Raw genomic sequence first — 20278 nt, 5'->3', positions numbered from 1 at the left:
ATCCAAAGAACATTTATTCCAAGAAAGTCAGAAGGACCATCAAATAATCCACCACACGAAGGGTAAAGTAGTCCAGAAACACGGATACAGTCCAGTAAGTGATAAATGTCCAGGGTCTCTCTGGGGAGCCGCAGCTTCTACCATAGAGGATGAATCTTACTGCTCTCTCTGGAAGTTTTCAGCCTGACTGAATAATCTCCCAGGCCCCCTCCCCCAGACTTATGGACAAAGCCTGGCAGGGGGTGATTAACCTGCAAACAGGACAATGTACACACAAGGAATACACAGAATGGACAGCTCACCACGCCTAAAATACGAACCTACACAAAATTATACACAACTCCCCATATTCCATCATCACAACCGGAGCTGTATTATAGTAGTTATATTCCTGTACATAGGAGCAGTATTATAGTAGTTATATTCTTGTACATAGGGGGCAGTATTATAGTAGTTATATTCTTGTACATAGGGGGCAGTATTATAGTAGTTATATTCTTGTACATAGGGGCAGTATTATAGTAGTTATATTCTTGTATTTAGGGGCAGTATTATAGTAGTTATATTCTTGTACATAGGGGGCAGTATTATAGTAATTATATTCTTGTACATAGGGGGCAGTATTATAGTAGTTATATTCTTGTACATAGGGGCAGTATTATAGTAGTTATATTCTTGTATTTAGGGCAGTATTATAGTAGTTATATTCTTGTACATAGGGGGCAGTATTATAGTAGTTATATTCTTGTACATAGGGGCAGTATTATAGTAGTTATATTCTTGTACATAGGGGCAGTATTATAGTAGTTATATTCTTGTACATAGGGGGCAGTATTATAGTAGTTATATTCTTGTATTTAGGGGCAGTATTATAGTAGTTATATTCTTGTATATAGGGGCAGTATTATAGTAGTTATATTCTTGTACATAGGAGCAGTATTATAGTAGTTATATTCTTGTACATAAGGGCAGTATTATAGTAGTTATATTCTTGTACATAAGGGCAGTATTATAGTAGTTATATTCTTGTACATAGAGGCAGTATTATAGTAGTTATATTCTTGTACATAGGGGGCAGTATTATAGTAGTTATATTCCTGTACATAGGAGCAGTATTATAGTAGTTATATTCTTGTACATAGGGGGCAGTATTATAGTAGTTATATTCTTGTACATAAGGGGCAGTATTATAGTAGTTATATTCTGCTACATAGGGGGCAGTATTATAGTAGTTATATTTTTGTACATAGAGGCAGTGTTATAGCAGTTATATTCTTGTATATAGGAGCAGTATTATACCGGTAGTAGTTATATTCTTGTACATAGGGGCAGTATTATAGTAGTTATATTCTTGTACATAGGGGCAGTATTATAGTAGTTATATTCTTGTACATAGGAGCAGTATTATAGTAGTTATATTCTTGTACATAAGGGCAGTATTATAGTAGTTATATTCTTGTACATAGAGGCAGTATTATAGTAATTATATTCTTGTACATAGGAGCAGTATTATAGTAGTTATATTCTTGTATATAGGGGGCAGTATTATAGTAGTTATATTCTTGTATATAGGGGGCAGTATTATAGTAGTTATATTCTTGTACATAAGGGCAGTATTATAGTAGTTATATTCTTGTACATAGAGGCAGTATTATAGTAGTTATATTCTTGTACATAGGGGCAGTATTATAGTAGTTATATTCTTGTACATAGAGGCAGTATTATAGTAGTTATATTCTTGTACATAGAGGCAGTATTATAGTAGTTATAATCTTGTATATAGGGGCAGTTTTATAGTAGTTATATTCTTGTACATAGAGGCAGTATTATAGTCGTTATATTCTTGTACATAGGAGCAGTATTATAGTAGTTATATTCTTGTATATAGGGGGCAGTATTATAGTAGTTATATTCTTGTACATAAGAGCAGTATTATAGTAGTTATATTCTTGTATATAGGGGGCAGTATTATAGTAGTTATATTCTTGTACATAGGGGGCAGTATTATAGTAGTTATATTCTTGTACATAGGAGCAGTATTATAGTAGTTATATTCTTGTACATAGGGGCAGTATTATAGTAGTTATATTTTTGTACATAGGGGGCAGTATTATAGTAGTTATATTCTTGTACATAGGGGCAGTATTATAGTAGTTATATTCTTGTACATAGAGGCAGTATTATAGTAGTTATATTCTTGTACATAGAGGCAGTATTATAGTAGTTATAATCTTGTATATAGGGGCAGTTTTATAGTAGTTATATTCTTGTACATAGAGGCAGTATTATAGTCGTTATATTCTTGTACATAGGGGCAGTATTATAGTAGTTATATTCTTGTACATAGAGGCTGTATTATAGTAGTTATATTCTTGTACATAAGGGCAGTATTATAGTAGTTATATTCTTGTACATAGGGGGCAGTATTATAGTAGTTATATTCTTGTACATAAGGGCAGTATTATAGTAGTTATATTCTTGTACATAGAGGGCAGTATTATAGTAGTTATATTCTTGTACATAGCGGCAGTATTATAGTAGTTATATCCTTGTACATAGGGGCAGTATTATAGTAGTTATATTCTTGTATATAGGAGCAGTATTATAGTAGTTATATTCTTGTACATAAGGGCAGTATTATAGTAGTTATATTCTTGTACATAGGGGGAAGTATTATAGTAGTTATATTCTTGTACATAGGGGCAGTATTATAGTAGTTATATTCTTGTACATAGGGGCAGTATTATAGTAGTTATATTCTTGTACATATGACCAGTATTATAGTAGTTATATTCTTGTACATAGGGGCAGTATTATAGTAGTTATATTCTTGTACATAGGGGCAGTATTATAGTAGTTATATTCTTGTATATAGGGGCAGTATTATAGTAGTTATATTCTTGTACATAGAGGCAGTATTATAGTAGTTATATTCTTGTATATAGGGGCAGTATTATAGTAGTTATATTCTTGTATATAGGGGCAGTATTATAGTAGTTATATTCTTGTACATAGAGGCAGTATTATAGTAGTTATATTCTTGTATATAGGGGCAGTATTATAGTAGTTATATTCTTGTACATAGGGGCAGTTTTATAGTAGTTATATTCTTGTACATAGAGGCAGTATTATAGTCGTTATATTCTTGTACATAGGGGCAGTATTATAGTAGTTATATTCTTGTACATAGAGGCAGTATTATAGTAGTTATATTCTTGTACATAAGGGCAGTATTATAGTAGTTATATTCTTGTACATAGGGGGCAGTATTATAGTAGTTATATTCTTGTACATAAGGGCAGTATTATAGTAGTTATATTCTTGTACATAGAGGGCAGTATTATAGTAGTTATATTCTTGTACATAGCGGCAGTATTATAGTAGTTATATCCTTGTACATAGGGGAGTATTATAGTAGTTATATTCTTGTATATAGGAGCAGTATTATAGTAGTTATATTCTTGTACATAAGGGCAGTATTATAGTAGTTATATTCTTGTACATAGGGGGAAGTATTATAGTAGTTATATTCTTGTACATAGGGACAGTATTATAGTAGTTATATTCTTGTACATAGGGGCAGTATTATAGTAGTTATATTCTTGTACATATGACCAGTATTATAGTAGTTATATTCTTGTACATAGGGGCAGTATTATAGTAGTTATATTCTTGTATATAGGGGCAGTATTATAGTAGTTATATTCTTGTACATAGAGGCAGTATTATAGTAGTTATATTCTTGTATATAGGGGCAGTATTATAGTAGTTATATTCTTGTATATAGGGGCAGTATTATAGTAGTTATATTCTTGTACATAGAGGCAGTATTATAGTAGTTATATTCTTGTATATAGGGGCAGTATTATAGTAGTTATATTCTTGTACATAGGGGCAGTATTATAGTAGTTATATTCTTGTACATAGAGGCAGTATTATAGTAGTTATATTCTTGTATATAGGAGCAGTATTATAGTAGTTATATTCTTGTATATAGGGGCAGTATTATAGTAGTTATATCCTTGTACATAGGGGCAGTATTATAGTAGTTATATTCTTGTATATAGGAGCAGTATTATAGTAGTTATATTCTTGTACATAAGGGCAGTATTATAGTAGTTATATTCTTGTACATAGGGGGAAGTATTATAGTAGTTATATTCTTGTACATAGGGGCAGTATTATAGTAGTTATATTCTTGTACATAGGGGCAGTATTATAGTAGTTATATTCTTGTACATATGACCAGTATTATAGTAGTTATATTCTTGTACATAGGGGCAGTATTATAGTAGTTATATTCTTGTACATAGGGGCAGTATTATAGTAGTTATATTCTTGTATATAGGGGCAGTATTATAGTAGTTATATTCTTGTACATAGAGGCAGTATTATAGTAGTTATATTCTTGTATATAGGGGCAGTATTATAGTAGTTATATTCTTGTATATAGGGGCAGTATTATAGTAGTTATATTCTTGTACATAGAGGCAGTATTATAGTAGTTATATTCTTGTACATAGAGGCAGTATTATAGTAGTTATAATCTTGTATATAGGGGCAGTTTTATAGTAGTTATATTCTTGTACATAGAGGCAGTATTATAGTCGTTATATTCTTGTACATAGGGGCAGTATTATAGTAGTTATATTCTTGTACATAGAGGCAGTATTATAGTAGTTATATTCTTGTACATAAGGGCAGTATTATAGTAGTTATATTCTTGTACATAGGGGGCAGTATTATAGTAGTTATATTCTTGTACATAAGGGCAGTATTATAGTAGTTATATTCTTGTACATAGAGGGCAGTATTATAGTAGTTATATTCTTGTACATAGCGGCAGTATTATAGTAGTTATATCCTTGTACATAGGGGCAGTATTATAGTAGTTATATTCTTGTATATAGGAGCAGTATTATAGTAGTTATATTCTTGTACATAAGGGCAGTATTATAGTAGTTATATTCTTGTACATAGGGGGAAGTATTATAGTAGTTATATTCTTGTACATAGGGGCAGTATTATAGTAGTTATATTCTTGTACATAGGGGCAGTATTATAGTAGTTATATTCTTGTACATATGACCAGTATTATAGTAGTTATATTCTTGTACATAGGGGCAGTATTATAGTAGTTATATTCTTGTACATAGGGGCAGTATTATAGTAGTTATATTCTTGTATATAGGGGCAGTATTATAGTAGTTATATTCTTGTACATAGAGGCAGTATTATAGTAGTTATATTCTTGTATATAGGGGCAGTATTATAGTAGTTATATTCTTGTATATAGGGGCAGTATTATAGTAGTTATATTCTTGTACATAGAGGCAGTATTATAGTAGTTATATTCTTGTATATAGGGGCAGTATTATAGTAGTTATATTCTTGTACATAGGGGCAGTTTTATAGTAGTTATATTCTTGTACATAGAGGCAGTATTATAGTCGTTATATTCTTGTACATAGGGGCAGTATTATAGTAGTTATATTCTTGTACATAGAGGCAGTATTATAGTAGTTATATTCTTGTACATAAGGGCAGTATTATAGTAGTTATATTCTTGTACATAGGGGGCAGTATTATAGTAGTTATATTCTTGTACATAAGGGCAGTATTATAGTAGTTATATTCTTGTACATAGGGGGCAGTATTATAGTAGTTATATTCTTGTACATAAGGGCAGTATTATAGTAGTTATATTCTTGTACATAGAGGGCAGTATTATAGTAGTTATATTCTTGTACATAGCGGCAGTATTATAGTAGTTATATCCTTGTACATAGGGGAGTATTATAGTAGTTATATTCTTGTATATAGGAGCAGTATTATAGTAGTTATATTCTTGTACATAAGGGCAGTATTATAGTAGTTATATTCTTGTACATAGGGGGAAGTATTATAGTAGTTATATTCTTGTACATAGGGACAGTATTATAGTAGTTATATTCTTGTACATAGGGGCAGTATTATAGTAGTTATATTCTTGTACATATGACCAGTATTATAGTAGTTATATTCTTGTACATAGGGGCAGTATTATAGTAGTTATATTCTTGTATATAGGGGCAGTATTATAGTAGTTATATTCTTGTACATAGAGGCAGTATTATAGTAGTTATATTCTTGTATATAGGGGCAGTATTATAGTAGTTATATTCTTGTATATAGGGGCAGTATTATAGTAGTTATATTCTTGTACATAGAGGCAGTATTATAGTAGTTATATTCTTGTATATAGGGGCAGTATTATAGTAGTTATATTCTTGTACATAGGGGCAGTATTATAGTAGTTATATTCTTGTACATAGAGGCAGTATTATAGTAGTTATATTCTTGTATATAGGAGCAGTATTATAGTAGTTATATTCTTGTATATAGGGGCAGTATTATAGTAGTTATATTTTTGTACATAGGGGGCAGTATTATAGTCGTTATATTCTTGTACATAGGGGCAGTATTATAGTTATATTCTTGTATATAGGGGCAGTATTATTGCAGTTATGTTCTTGTATATAGGGGGCAGTATTGTAGTAGATATAGTCTAGTATATTTGGGCAGTATTATAGTAGTTATATTCCTGTACACAGGGGCGGTATTATATATGGTGTTTTCCTGTGATTGATGATCTGGCAGCGGTTTCCTCTGCAGGTGCGTGTTTTATTCTGAGTAATCAGAGCAGAAGTTGCTTGTGGCAGGATGGGTGTTGGCGGTGTCAGATATTGGGAGGATGATGGCGGTGTCAGGTATACGGAGGGTTTCGGTAGTATTCATATTTATGTGATTTGGCAGCAGATATAGAGGATGGTGCATTATTACAGGAAATTTAATTGTGGGAATCCGCTGCTTTATCTGTGACTTTCCTCTGTGTCTAAGGTCATGTAGGACCATTAATGGTGATGAGCCGGGGACCGCTGAGTTTATCTCATACTCTGGGATCTGGGGTGCACATGTGACGCCCCCCAAAAAAAACAGGTAGTCACAAATAGGCCCCTGCATAACACCTTCCCTCACTAGGAAACACACAGCCAACCATTAAACCCTAGTCACCCCCCTTAGGGAAAGATAGACACACCAGTGGGCGTGACCAGGCGGTTGGGACATGGCCACCCAGGGGTCCAGACAGCCCGGGGCGGGAAAAACAGTTGAGTGTTAGGGGCACTTTGCACACAACGACATCGCAAGCCGATGCTTGCAATGCCGAGCACGATAGGCCCCGCCCCCGTCGCAGCAGCGATATCTTGTGATTCCTGGCGTAGAGAACATTATCGCTACGGCAGCTTCACATGGACTCACCTGCCCTGCGACGTCGATCTGGCCGGCGACCCACCTCCTTATTAAGGGGGCAGGTCGTGCGGCGTCATAGCGACGTCACACGGCAGCCGGCCAATAGAAGCGGAGGGGCGGAGATGAGCGGGACGTAAACATCCCGCACATCTCCTTCCTTCCGCATAGCCGGCGTGAGCTGCAGGACGCAGGTAGGAGATGTTCCTCGCTCCTGCGGCTTCACACACAGCGATGTGTGCTGCCGCAGGAACAAGGAACAACATCGTACCTGTCGCAGTCGTGTAATTATGGAATTCCCCGACGCTGCACCGATGATACGATTACGACGATTTTGCGCTCGTTAATCGTATCATCTAGGATTTACACACTACAATGTAGAGTGTGACGCCGGAAGTGCCTCACTTTCAACATGACTCCTCCGACATCGCACCTGCGATGTCGTAGTGTGCAAAGTGCCCCTTAGAGTTCAGTTTGGAGAGGAGTGTGGGCTGGAGCTAAGTGTAGCTCCAGCAGTCAAGTCCAAGTTGAGCGGTGCCAGGGTAGGAGCCTGGTACCTTGGTTAGGAGGCAGACGGTGATCTCCGTCAGCAGGAGACGGGAAGATGGCTCGGTGGTACCGAGGTGGAGCGGGCCAGGGTTGTAGCCCGCCGGTACCGACACGGGGAACCGATCCGGAAACCTTAGCACAAAGGGGGGTACTCGGACCCTGAAGCCAGGAGCGAGAAACAAGAGGAACTGGTTAATTAACCGATTGAGGCCAGGACTAGAGGTCCTGTCCCACCCAAAGTCCCTCATAGAAGACAACAGCCCACAGATTAGGGATAAGAGGTCACTGTGGAGACACGGGGCTCAGTGGGTGCTCTCGTCCGCTAAAACCGGCCGCCTTTAGAAAGACAGTGTAGCTCAGGGCTCATCCCAACTGAACGCCGGCCTCCTTAACCGTGGGCGTAACACTACTTAGACAACACAGGGTGAGGGAACCACAATAATTAGACTTTATTGGATCCCCAAACAATTAACGGCACATAACACATAACCAGCAAAACACACAAATGTAACAGGCAACAGAGTCTCACCCTTCCGCTGGCTCAGCAGGGATTAGAATGTCCATGCCTCAGAGGTTCCAGGGCTATTTACTCCAATCCAGCAGCACCCCGCTTTTGGCGGGAACCCAACGAGAATGGAATAACGCCAGATTTAGGAAGCTGGCTGAGGACTGCAAAGTCTGTAGCCAGGTGACTGGATTGTCCCAACCTGGATTTCCTCCTTAAGTAGTCTCTGGTATGATGATATAATCCTGGTAGCTGGAGTCGAAATCCCTAGACTGTGGATATGGTCTCCAATCGGAACCGGAGTCCCTAGATTGAAGCCATGTAGCCAAGTGATCCTCTAGTCGGAGCCAAAGTCCCTAGACCGAGTCCACAAGGTATCCTGGTTATAATCCTCTAGCCAGCTCCTAAGAGCTTAGACTGGATCATGCACATCCATCCACCGGTGACTTAAGGAAGTCCCCTTTTTATAGCCATAGCCTTTCCTTAGGATATACTGTGCCCTCAGCGGATTGGTTGTACAAGGTTGCTTCTCCCATTGGACGAATTTCAAGCTACATGGACAATGCTCATTCAAATGATATGGATAGAAAGACTGAGGATATCTACATGAAGTTTGCAAGTCACCGACTAGACAATGGCTACTAAGGTAATTACATTAGCAATACACAACTACATTACAATGATTACTGGAAGGGTCTGGAGAAATAATAGCTAAGCAAACATGAGGTAATACACAAAAGAACAATACGTCTGGCTGAATGTTAAGAAACTTTAACCCATGAGAGTCCATGTCGTCACATTCCTCCCCCTTCTTAATATTAGTCAGACATGATAGGCTTCCGATCATCCTTCTCCTCTTGACGGCATTGTCCTTTTTAATGGTGAGGTCAGCAACAGAGGCTTGCATCTATACACCTCCCCCTGATTACCTCCCCCAAGTTGAGCAGCCATATTGCGGACAAGCACTAAGGTGGGGTCCATGAGTTGGGCTTGCATACATTTCTTACTATCAATCTTCCCCCAGTCAATAGCCACAGTCTGGTTAGGCTTACTCACGGTTCTTGGCTCAGAAGTGGATGCTGGAGACAGGGAATGTGAATTATCCTTGGACAAGATGTTAGAAAGATCCACATCAGGGTCCTGCTTGGCTTGGAAGTGGGTGATGGCTGCTTCAAACTGACTGGATAGTCCTTGTCCTAGGTCATACTCAAAAATAACTGGTGTGAGCAGGTAATCCACACGCCCCACTTCCACTCCCCTCTGGGTGGTATCCAAAACAACAGGCTTGGTGGGGCCATCCATGAACCCGACTTCAATTTTCTCCTGGTTAGTCCCCGAAATAACAGAAGTGAGGAGACCATGCATGAGCCCTACATCAACTTCCTCCTGGTTAGTCCCCGAAACAACAGGTGTGGGGAGGCTGTCCATAAACTCCACATGGACCACTTCCTGGTCAGACCCCAAAATAACAGGTGTGGGGATGCTGTGCATTAGCTCCACATCAGCCTTGCTCTGGTTAGTCTCCACAATGACAGGTATGGGGAGGCTGTTCACAAGTCCCACATCAACCTCTCCCTGGTCATTTCCTAAAATATCTGGTGTGGGGATGGTGTCCATAAGCTCCACATCAGCCTTGCTCTAGTCAGTCTCCACAATGACCGGTATGGGGAGGCTGTTCACAAGCCCCACATCGATCACTTCCTGGTTGGTCCCCAAAATACCAGGTGTTGGGAGGCTGTCCACAAGCTCCACCTCGACCGCTCCCTGGTTGGTCCTTAGGTCCAACTGCACACATGCCAGAGGGATGTCTGAGCGCTGGCCCTCAGCCAGGGAGATGGATAATTGGGAATCTGGTAAAGGGTCTTCTGGAGAAACAATAACTGGGCTTACCAGGGTAATGGAGGAACCAGTGTCTCGTAGTCCCTGGCTCTTGACCGGCTGAGCTGGCAGATGGGCTCTAAGCATGCGGCCTCGGTTTTGGAGACAATCTTTATCTATATGTCCATGGCGCCCACATGTATAACAGCGCCATAGATTGGGTGAGTCACAGGCCCTGTTTGTAGTCCTTTTTTTTGGGCGCAGCTTCTGCTGGGTAGCGGGACCATCCTTCTCGAGCAGCTGGTGTTAGCAGTATGGCAGCTGGAATCACATAAACATATTCCAGAACATAAGCCCTCTCTTCTCTTGAGGATTTAGGCCCCAATGCATCCAACAATGCTGTGGCTTGGGCTATTTTGGACCAAGTTGATTCCCGATTGTCACTAGATCCATGATGTGGCACATAGTTTAAATCCTCTGGGTCAATATCGGCGGGATCCTCATCGTCCTCTGCATCATTCTGGGCATCCCAACGGACTAATTTCCAGATCAAGTCTGACCGAGTCTCAGCGTTTCAGTAGATAATCTTTCGCCTCTGGCACAGATCCTGTAGCATCCAGTTACTGCTGTGGTCGTATCTCCTCTCTTGTCCTTGTCCCATGGCTGAGCTGGTGGGGTTGGACATGGCAGCGTCTGAAACTTGAATGCCTCCCTTATGGCCCGCTAGGTATGCTTATGTGCCTCCCTGGTTGTTGAGCCCTGGACGGTGTCTGAAAACACCAGTCCACTGCAGCTCTCCTGGGTAAACCAGGCTGAGTAGTATCCCACTGCTGCCACCAATTGTGGAGACACGGGGCTCAGTGGGTGCTCTCGTCCACTAAAACCCGCCGCCTTTAGAAAGACAGCGTGGCTGAGGGCTCATCCCAACTGAACGCCGACCTCCTTAACCGTGGGCGGAACACTACTCAGACAACACAGGATGAGGGAACCACAATAATTACACTTTATTGGATCCCCAAACAATTAATGGCGCATAACACATAACCAGCAAAACACACAAATGTAACAGGCAACAGAGTCTCACCCCTCCGCTGGCTCACCAGGGATTTAGAATGTCCATGCCTCAGAGGTTCCAGGGCTAATTAGTCCAATCCAGCAGCACCCCGCTTTCGTCAGACACCCACCGAGACTGGAATAACGCCAGATTTAGGAAGCTGTCTGAGGTCTGCAAAGTCTGTAACAGGTGACCGAATTGTCCCACCCTGGGTTTTCTCCTTAAGTAGTCTCTGGTATGATGATATAATCCTGGCAGCCGGAGTCGAAATCCCTAGACTGTGGATATGGTCTCCAATCGGAACCGAAGTCCCTAGATTGAAGCCACAAGGTATCCTGATCCTCTAGCCAGCTCCTAAGAGCTTAGACTGGATCATGCACATCCATCAACAACAACCTGGTGACTTAAAAAAATCCCTTTTATAGCCATAACCTTCCCTTAGGATATACTGTGCCCTCAGCGGATTGGTTGTACAAGGTTGCTTCTCCCATTGGACGAATTTCAAGCTACATGGACAATGCTCATTCAAATGATATGGATAGAAAGACTGAGGATATCTACATGAAGTTTGCAAGTCACCGACTAGACAATGGCTACTAAGGTAATCACATTAGCAATACACAACTACAATACAATGATTACTGGAAGGGTCTGGAGAAACAATAGCTAAGCAAACATGAGTTGATACACAACAGAACAATAGTCTGGCTGAAGGTTAAGAAACTTTAACCCATGAGAGTCCATGTCGTCACAGTCACCGCCAAGGCCCATAGATCCCACGGGCCAGCGTCTGCGGGCACGGCTCCTTAGGCCACATCCAGCCGGGAGCGGACTCCTACGTTTCACACTGGGAAGTCTTTTCTACTTAAACAGTGCAGGAAAACAATAGAGACCACCAGCCGGGTGGGGGATCCCGAACGCAACCGGCCACGGCATCAGCCACCACCAACTTGGTTTACCAGAGACTTGTGTGTTTTACTGAAAGTGAGTACACCAACACTCCCTGCGGTCATCATTCCCCCTGCACCAGAGCCATCAGGTCCCGGGGCCACCATCCCTGCCCACAGAGGGGTTAACATCTTGCGGGCCAACATTCTCCCCGGGTGCCTCGTAACAGCAGCAGTGGTGTCCCACCTCACCACACACCGTGGGTGGCGTCACAAACCTATTACGGCCTAGCCCGTACATCTATGTCCCCCATTTTATTCGGCAAGTTCGTGAGACCCCCGGGTCCGGAGACCCTCGAGCCACCACCCCTGAAGGTCCGGATCCGAGCACCGTCGGCTGCTGGTACGGGGACGGCACACACATACTTTCCCTCCTGCTGCTGGGTAACATTGGGGGAGCGGCTTTCCATGAGCGGGTGGTGGGGGGCTCATCAGGACCCTGCCAGGATCTAGGTGTACATTGGCCCCAGAGCCCCCACTGAGCACCCCTCCCCCATGTACAGACTTTCCATGTGTCTGTGGAGGGGGCTGATGCCGCGTCTCTCTCTCGTTGTAAGAGCTCTGCTTGCAGTCAGTGCACAGCTGTATACAATGGTATGTTATGTGGAATCATACAGACTGATACAGTGTAACAAACCCTCAGCTGTGTGGCCTCATGTGAGAATTCGGAGGACTATGAAGAGAATGAGACAGGATGTATTGGGGCTGACGGCCAGAGATGTGACACCGGACAGTGATGGCTGCCGCACCCGCCTGTGAGAACGACACTTCCCTGAGTCAGGACATAATGGTTTCCATCCGACCTGAGGAAGCCGGAGATTTTATTACTGTCAAGTGCAGCTCCCCCGGCACTGACAGGAGGAATGACAGATGTGGGAGACCGGAGGGAAAAACATGTTCTGTGTTATCCGGGACACGAGGGGTTACAGGAGACCCCCGACCGAATTGGGAAACTCAGCTGATCTCCTGGGGTCTGTACGGAGAATATCCCCCGTCCAAGCGTCATTACCCCGAGTGTCGACGTCACTATCCCGCGCCCCCAGTGTCAGTATCACAATCCCGCGCCCCCAGTGTCAGTATCACAATCCCGCGCCCCCAGTGTCGACGTCACTATCCTGCGCCCCCAGTGTCGACATCACTATCCCGTGCCCCCAGTGTCGAAGTCACTATCCTGCGCCCCCAGTGTCGACGTCACTATCCCGCGCCCCCAGTGTCAGTATCACAATCCCGCGCCCCCAGTGTCGGTATCACAATACCGCGGCCCCAGTGTCGACGTCACTATCCCGCACCCCGAGTGTCGACGTCACTATCTCGCGCCCCCAGTGTCGACGTCACTATCCTGCGCCCCCAGTGTCGACGTCACTATCCCGCGCCCCCAGTGTCAGTATCACAATCCCGCGCCCCCAGTGTCGGTATCACAATACCGCGCCCCCAGTGTCGACGTCACTATCCTGCGCCCCCAGTGTCGACATCACTATCCCGCGCCCCCAGTGTCGAAGTCACTATCCTGCGCCCCCAGTGTCGACGTCACTATCCCGCGCCCCCAGTGTCAGTATCACAATCCCGCGCCCCCAGTGTCGACATCACTATCCTGCGCCCCCAGTGTTGGCATCACTATCCTGCGCCCCCAGTGTCGACATCACTATCCCGCGCCCCCAGTGTTGACGTCACTATCCTGCGCCCCCAGTGTCGACATCACTATCCTGCGCCCCCAGTGTTGACGTCACTATCCTGCGCCCCCAGTGTTGGCGTCACTATCCCGCGCCCCCAGTGTCGACATCACTATCCCGCGCCCCCAGTGTCGACATCACTATCCCGCGCCCCCAGTGTTGACGTCACTATCCTGCGCCCCCAGTGTTGGCGTCACTATCCCGTGCCCCCAGTGTTATCATCACTATCCGACTCCCCCAGTATCGACGTCACTATCCTGCGCCCCCAGTGTTGTCATCACTATCCGACTCCCCCAGTGTCGTCATCACTATCCGGACTCCCCCAGTGTCAACGTCACTGTCCCGCACCCCCAATGCCGGCGTCACTATCCTGTGCCCCCAGTGTCGATGTCACTATCACGCGCCCCCAATGTCAACATCACTATCCCGCACCCCCAGTGCCGGCGTCACTATCCCGCGCCCCCAGTGTCGACATCACTATCCGACTCCCCCAGTGTCAACGTCACTATCCCACACCCCCAGTGCCGGCATCACTATCCTGCGACCCCAGTGTTGGCATCACTATCCTGCGCCCCCAGTGTCGACATCACTATCCCGCGCCCCCAGTGTTGACGTCACTATCCTGCGCCCCCAGTGTCGACATCACTATCCCGCGCCCCCAGTGTTGACGTCACTATCCTGCGCCCCCAGTGTTGGCGTCACTATCCCGCGCCCCCAGTGTCGACATCACTATCCCGCGCCCCCAGTGTCGACATCACTATCCCGCGCCCCCAGTGTTGACGTCACTATCCTGCGCCCCCAGTGTTGGCGTCACTATCCCGTGCCCCCAGTGTTATCATCACTATCCGACTCCCCCAGTATCGACGTCACTATCCTGCGCCCCCAGTGTTGTCATCACTATCCGACTCCCCCAGTGTCGTCATCACTATCCGGACTCCCCCAGTGTCAACGTCACTGTCCCGCACCCCCAATGCCGGCGTCACTATCCTGTGCCCCCAGTGTCGATGTCACTATCACGCGCCCCCAATGTCAACATCACTATCCCGCACCCCCAGTGCCGGCGTCACTATCCCGCGCCCCCAGTGTCGACATCACTATCCGACTCCCCCAGTGTCAACGTCACTATCCCACACCCCCAGTGCCGGCATCACTATCCTGCGCCCCCAGTGTCGACGTCACTATCCCATGCCCCTAGTGTCGACTGTCGCGGGCGGAGGAGGGGACGCCGCGCTCTCCCACTGCTGCTCGGGTCCGGCTGCCGCGGCTGCTGCGGCCTGCTGCTGCTCGGTGGCTCGAGCGATGGGCCGGATCCCGGGGACTCTAGCGGCGCTCCTCGCCCGTGAGTGAAAGGGGGATTTGGGTATAGGGATTGGTTATTGTCCGTGACGCCACCCACGGTTGTGGTGATTTGTTGGCACCACCGCTGCTCTGTATGAGGCTCCCGGGGATGATGGTGGGGAGCAGCTAGTCGTTGTGTTGCCCCTCCGTGGGTAGGGGTTGGTGATCCCGGGGCCCAGTGAAGAGGTGGGTGATGCAGGGCCTGGTGGGTGCAGGGACGCGGGGGCAGCGCTGTGCCTTGTGGCACTGTGGTACTCACTCAGCCTGAGACGTTGACACAGTTTTTCGGTAAACCACACGGCTGGAAAGACGGTTCCCACGGACGGCTGCACTTGCTCTCCCAGTAGGTGACGATGATTTCCCTTTGTCCTGCACCTAATGTTTCTGTGTTGGTAGCGATGGGTTCCCACCGGTAACCCGCTCCCCGGCTTGGATATGGGCCGGAGGAGCCCTACTTTGCCCGCAGGCGCTGGCCCTGAGAAACTGGTGCCCTGGCGGTGGCGGTGTCTCTCTGTAACGGTCGGACTGTTGCCTTCAATCGGGACTTGGTTGTTTGGAGACAGACGTCCCCTTCACTGACGGATTTGGCAAATTTACGGCGACTCCTAGCCTTGCCGGGGTCAGAGAGGCCCCTGCCCTGGTGCTGACTATTCCTTGTATACTGCTCCAGACCGCCGGGTCACCACCCGTCCGCGGTCCTTCCAGCAACCTCCGAGCAGTCCCCCTCCAGACTGTCACCGCCGTCTGCTGACCTTGCTGACTCTGTCCTGCACACAGCCGGACTAACTTCAGGCTTTTCCCCTCTCACTTTTAGTCTTTTCTTCTTTGCTCCACTACTACTTCACTTTCACTTCACTTAGCTCCTCTACCACTTCACTGTTTACTCCTTCACCTCCCTGACTTCACTCCCCTCAACCGCAACTGCCTGGTTCTTCCCGCCTCCAGGGCTGTGAACTCCTCGGTGGGCGGAGCCAACCGCCTGGCCCACCCCCTGGTGTGAACATCAGCCCCTGGAGGAAGGCAACAAGGATTTTAGTAGCTTAGGTGTTCCTAACTGGGGTGTAGGGTGTGGTGGTGTGATGACCTGTGACCCCTGGCTTGCCCAGGGCGTCACACGACGTCAAATCCCGCGCCCCCAGTGTCGTCATCACCATCCGACTCCCCCAGTGTCAACGTCACTGTCCCACGCCCCCAGTGTCTGTCACTATCCTGCGCCCCCGAGTGTCGTCACTATCCTGCACCCTTTTCTATCCTCAGAGTCCAGTGGTGTCTGTGGCCCTCCATGGGCCGGATCTCCTGTGCTCTTCTATCTGCGGGGTCCGGTGGTGTCTGTGGCCCTCCACGGGCTGGATCTCCTGTGCTCTTCTATCTGCGGGGTCCGGTGGTGTCTGTGGCCCTCCATGGGCCGGATCTCCTGTGCTCTTCTATCTGCGGGGTCCGGTGGTGTCTGTGGCCCTCCACGGGCTGGATCTCCTGTGCTCTTCTATCTGCGGGGTCCGGTGGTGTGTGTAGCCCTCCACGGGCCGGATCTCCTGTGCTCTTCAATCTGCGGGGTCCGGTGGTGTCTGTGGCCCTCCACGGGCCGGATCTCCTGTGCTCTTCAATCTGCAGGGTCCGGTGGTGTGTGTAGCCCTCCACGGGCCGGATCTCCTGTGCTCTTCAATCTGCAGGGTCCGGTGGTGTCTGTGGCCCTCCACGGGCTGGATCTCCTGTGCTCTTCTATCTGCGGGGTCCGGTGGTGTGTGTAGCCCTCCACGGGCCGGATCTCCTGTGCTCTTCTATCCGCGGGGTCCGGTGCTGTCTGTGGCCCTCCACGGGCTGGATCTCCTGTGCTCCAGTGGTCACACCAGGAAACATAATGATCCGGTGACTGGCCAGGATTTCTATAGCGCTCACATACGACACAGCGCTATTAACAATTCGCCGTCTGGAGCCTCTGGGGCTGGTGACCTGCAGTGTGGTGATGGGAGCGGCCGGCCTCGTGCTCCGGCCTCCGGGAGGCAGAAAAGATGAAGCCTCAGCTCATTCCACAGGACTTGTGTTTTTTGGACATTGTCTGACGATCAGAGATAAACAGCCGCACGCTGGGGCCATCGCCCCGAAGGAGAGGAACACCCAAAATCTGCAGACAATGCCCAGCAGGCTGGAGCCAGCGAGGATCCGACTGACACTACACCTGCCCTACCACCCCATACAAGACCCCGCGCCACCAGGACCACCCCATACAAGACCCCCAGCCACCAGGACCACCCCATACAAAACCCCGCGCCACCAGACCCACTCCATACAAGACCCCGCGCCACCAGAACCACCCCATACAAGACCCCGCGGCACCAGAACCACCCCATACAAGACCCCCTGCCACCAGGACCACCCCATACAAGACCCCCTGCCACCAGGACCACCCCATACAAGACCCCGCGCCACCATGGCTCTCCCCCTGCCACCAGGACAACCCCATACAAGACCCCCTGCCACCAGGACCACCCCATACAAGACCCCGCGCCACCAGAACCACCCCATACAAGACCCCCTGCCACCAGGACCACCCCATACAAGACCCCGCGCCGCCATGACTCTCCCCCCCTGCCATCAGGACCACCCCATACAAGACCCCGCGCCACCAGGACGACCCCATACAAGACCTCGCGCCACCAGGACCACCCCATACAAGACCCCGCGACACCATGGCTCTCCCCCTGCCACCAGGACCACCCCATACCATACAAGACCCCATGCCACCAGGACCACCCCATATAAGACCCCGCGCCACCAGGACCACCCCATACAAGACCCCCTGCCACCAGGACCACCCCATACAAGACCCTGCGCCGCCATGACTCTCCCCCCCGCCATCAGGACCACCCCATACAAGACCCTGCGCCACCAGGACCACCCCATACAAGACCCTGCGCCACCAGGACCACCCCATACAAGACCTCGCACCGCCATGACTCTCCCCCCCGCCATCAGGACCACCCCATACAAGACCTCGCGCCACCAGGACCACCCCATACAAGACCCCACGCCACCATGGCTCTCCCCCCGCCAACAGGGCCACTTTCACTAATAGAACCCACTCACTAGCAGGATCCCCTCACCAGCAGGACCCCTGTCTGCTGACCAGTCACACACGCTCCCAGTATAGGACCAGTTCACACATGGTGGGTGTCTGCCGCATCCTTTATACCACGGAGCACAATAAGGGTTAATCACACGAGGCCGCTCTTCCCTATTTGCGGTGAGGCGACTTCTGGAGAAAACCGCAACAAAGTCCGGACGCCGCGTACCGGAACAGCAGGTTCCTCTAATGTAACCTCCAGTATCCCCGGCCTCCTCCGTGGACCCCCGAGTGTCCCCAGCATCCTCCCTGCACCCCGACTGTCCCCGGCCTCCTCCCTGCACCCCCGAGTGTCCCCGGCCTCCTCCCTGCACCCCCGAGTGTCCCCGGCCTCCTCCCTGCACCCCCGAGTGTCCCCGGCCTCCTCCCTGCACCCCATGTTTTTAACACCTTACCTTGTTCTGAGAATGCAGTGACCTCCGCAGCCGTCCGTTCCGCAGCCATCGCACAGACACTTCCTCCCCCGGAGTCTCTGCTAAGAAAAAAATACAAATTATAATGCACACAGTGATGTCACAGTACAGGGGTAATACACACAGCGATGTCACAGTACAGGGATAATACACACAGCGATGTCACAGTACAGGGATAATACACACAGCGATGTCACAGTACAGGGGTAATGCACACAGTGATGTCACAGTACAGGGATAATGCACACAGTGATGTCACAGTACAGGGATAATACACACAGTGATGTCACAGTACTGGGATAATGCACACAGTGATGTCACAGTACAGGGATAATACACACAGTGATGTCACAGCACAGGGATAATACACAGCAATGTCACAGCACAGGGATAATACACACAGCGATGTCACAGTACAGGGATAATACACACAGCGATGTCACAGTACAGGGGTAATACACACAGCGATGTCACAGTACAGGGATAATACACACAGCGATGTCACAGTACAGGGATAATACACACAGTGATGTCACAGTACAGGGATAATACACACAGCGATGTCACAGTACAGGGATAATACACACAGCGATGTCACAGTACAGGGATAATACACACAGCGATGTCACAGTACAGGGGTAATACACACAGCGATGTCACAGTACAGGGATAATACACACAGCGATGTCACAGTACAGGGATAATACACACAGCGATGTCACAGTACAGGGATAATACACAGTGATGTCACAGTACAGGGATAATACACAGTGATGTCACAGTACAGGGATAATACACACAGTGATGTCACAGTACAGGGATAACACACACACAGTGATGTCACAGTACAGGGGTAATACACACAGTGATGTCACAGTACTGGGATAATACACACAGTGATGTCACAGTACAGGGATAATACACAGCAATGTCACAGCACAGGGATAATACACACAGCGATGTCACAGTACAGGGATAATACACAGCAATGTCACAGCACAGGGATAATACACACAGCGATGTCACAGTACAGGGATAATACACACAGCGATGTCACAGTACAGGGGTAATACACACAGCGATGTCACAGTACAGGGATAATACACACAGCGATGTCACAGTACAGGGATAATACACACAGTGATGTCACAGTACAGGGATAATACACACAGCGATGTCACAGTACAGGGATAATGCACACAGTGATGTCACAGTACAGGGATAATACACACAGTGATGTCACAGTACAGGGATAATACACACAGTGATGTCACAGTACAGGGATAATACACACAGTGATGTCACAGTACAGGGATAATGCACACAGTGATGTCACAGTACAGGGATAATACACACAGTGATGTCACAGTACAGGGATAATACACACAGTGATGTCACAGTACAGGGGTAATACACACAGTGATGTCACAGTACAGGGATAATACACACAGTGATGTCACAGTACAGGGATAATACACACAGCGATGTCACAGTACAGGGATAATACACACAGTGATGTCACAGTACAGGGATAATACACACAGCGATGTCACAGTACAGGGATAATACACACAGT

The 20278-nt window shown here is 47.1% G+C and overlaps 1 protein-coding gene across 2 annotated transcripts in view; it reads right to left on the bottom strand.

Moving 5' to 3' along the window:
• LOC142303903 (disintegrin and metalloproteinase domain-containing protein 33-like) overlaps positions 1-20278 on the bottom strand; it is a 119925-nt gene that overhangs the window by 61137 nt on the left and 38510 nt on the right. The window contains exon 2 of one of the 2 annotated variants that reach the window (XM_075345770.1): positions 18685-18764. In XM_075345770.1, the coding sequence (XP_075201885.1) occupies positions 18685-18764 (80 nt within the window). The remainder of the gene's footprint in view (positions 1-18684; positions 18765-20278) is intronic. The other variant, XM_075345777.1, reaches the window with a different exon arrangement.

The sequence above is a fragment of the Anomaloglossus baeobatrachus genome, chromosome 1, assembly GCF_048569485.1.
Source record: "Anomaloglossus baeobatrachus isolate aAnoBae1 chromosome 1, aAnoBae1.hap1, whole genome shotgun sequence".
Lineage (NCBI taxonomy): Eukaryota > Metazoa > Chordata > Amphibia > Anura > Aromobatidae > Anomaloglossus > Anomaloglossus baeobatrachus.
Note: the sequence above shows the minus strand (reverse complement) of the source record. Positions and strands in the feature narration are given on the sequence as shown.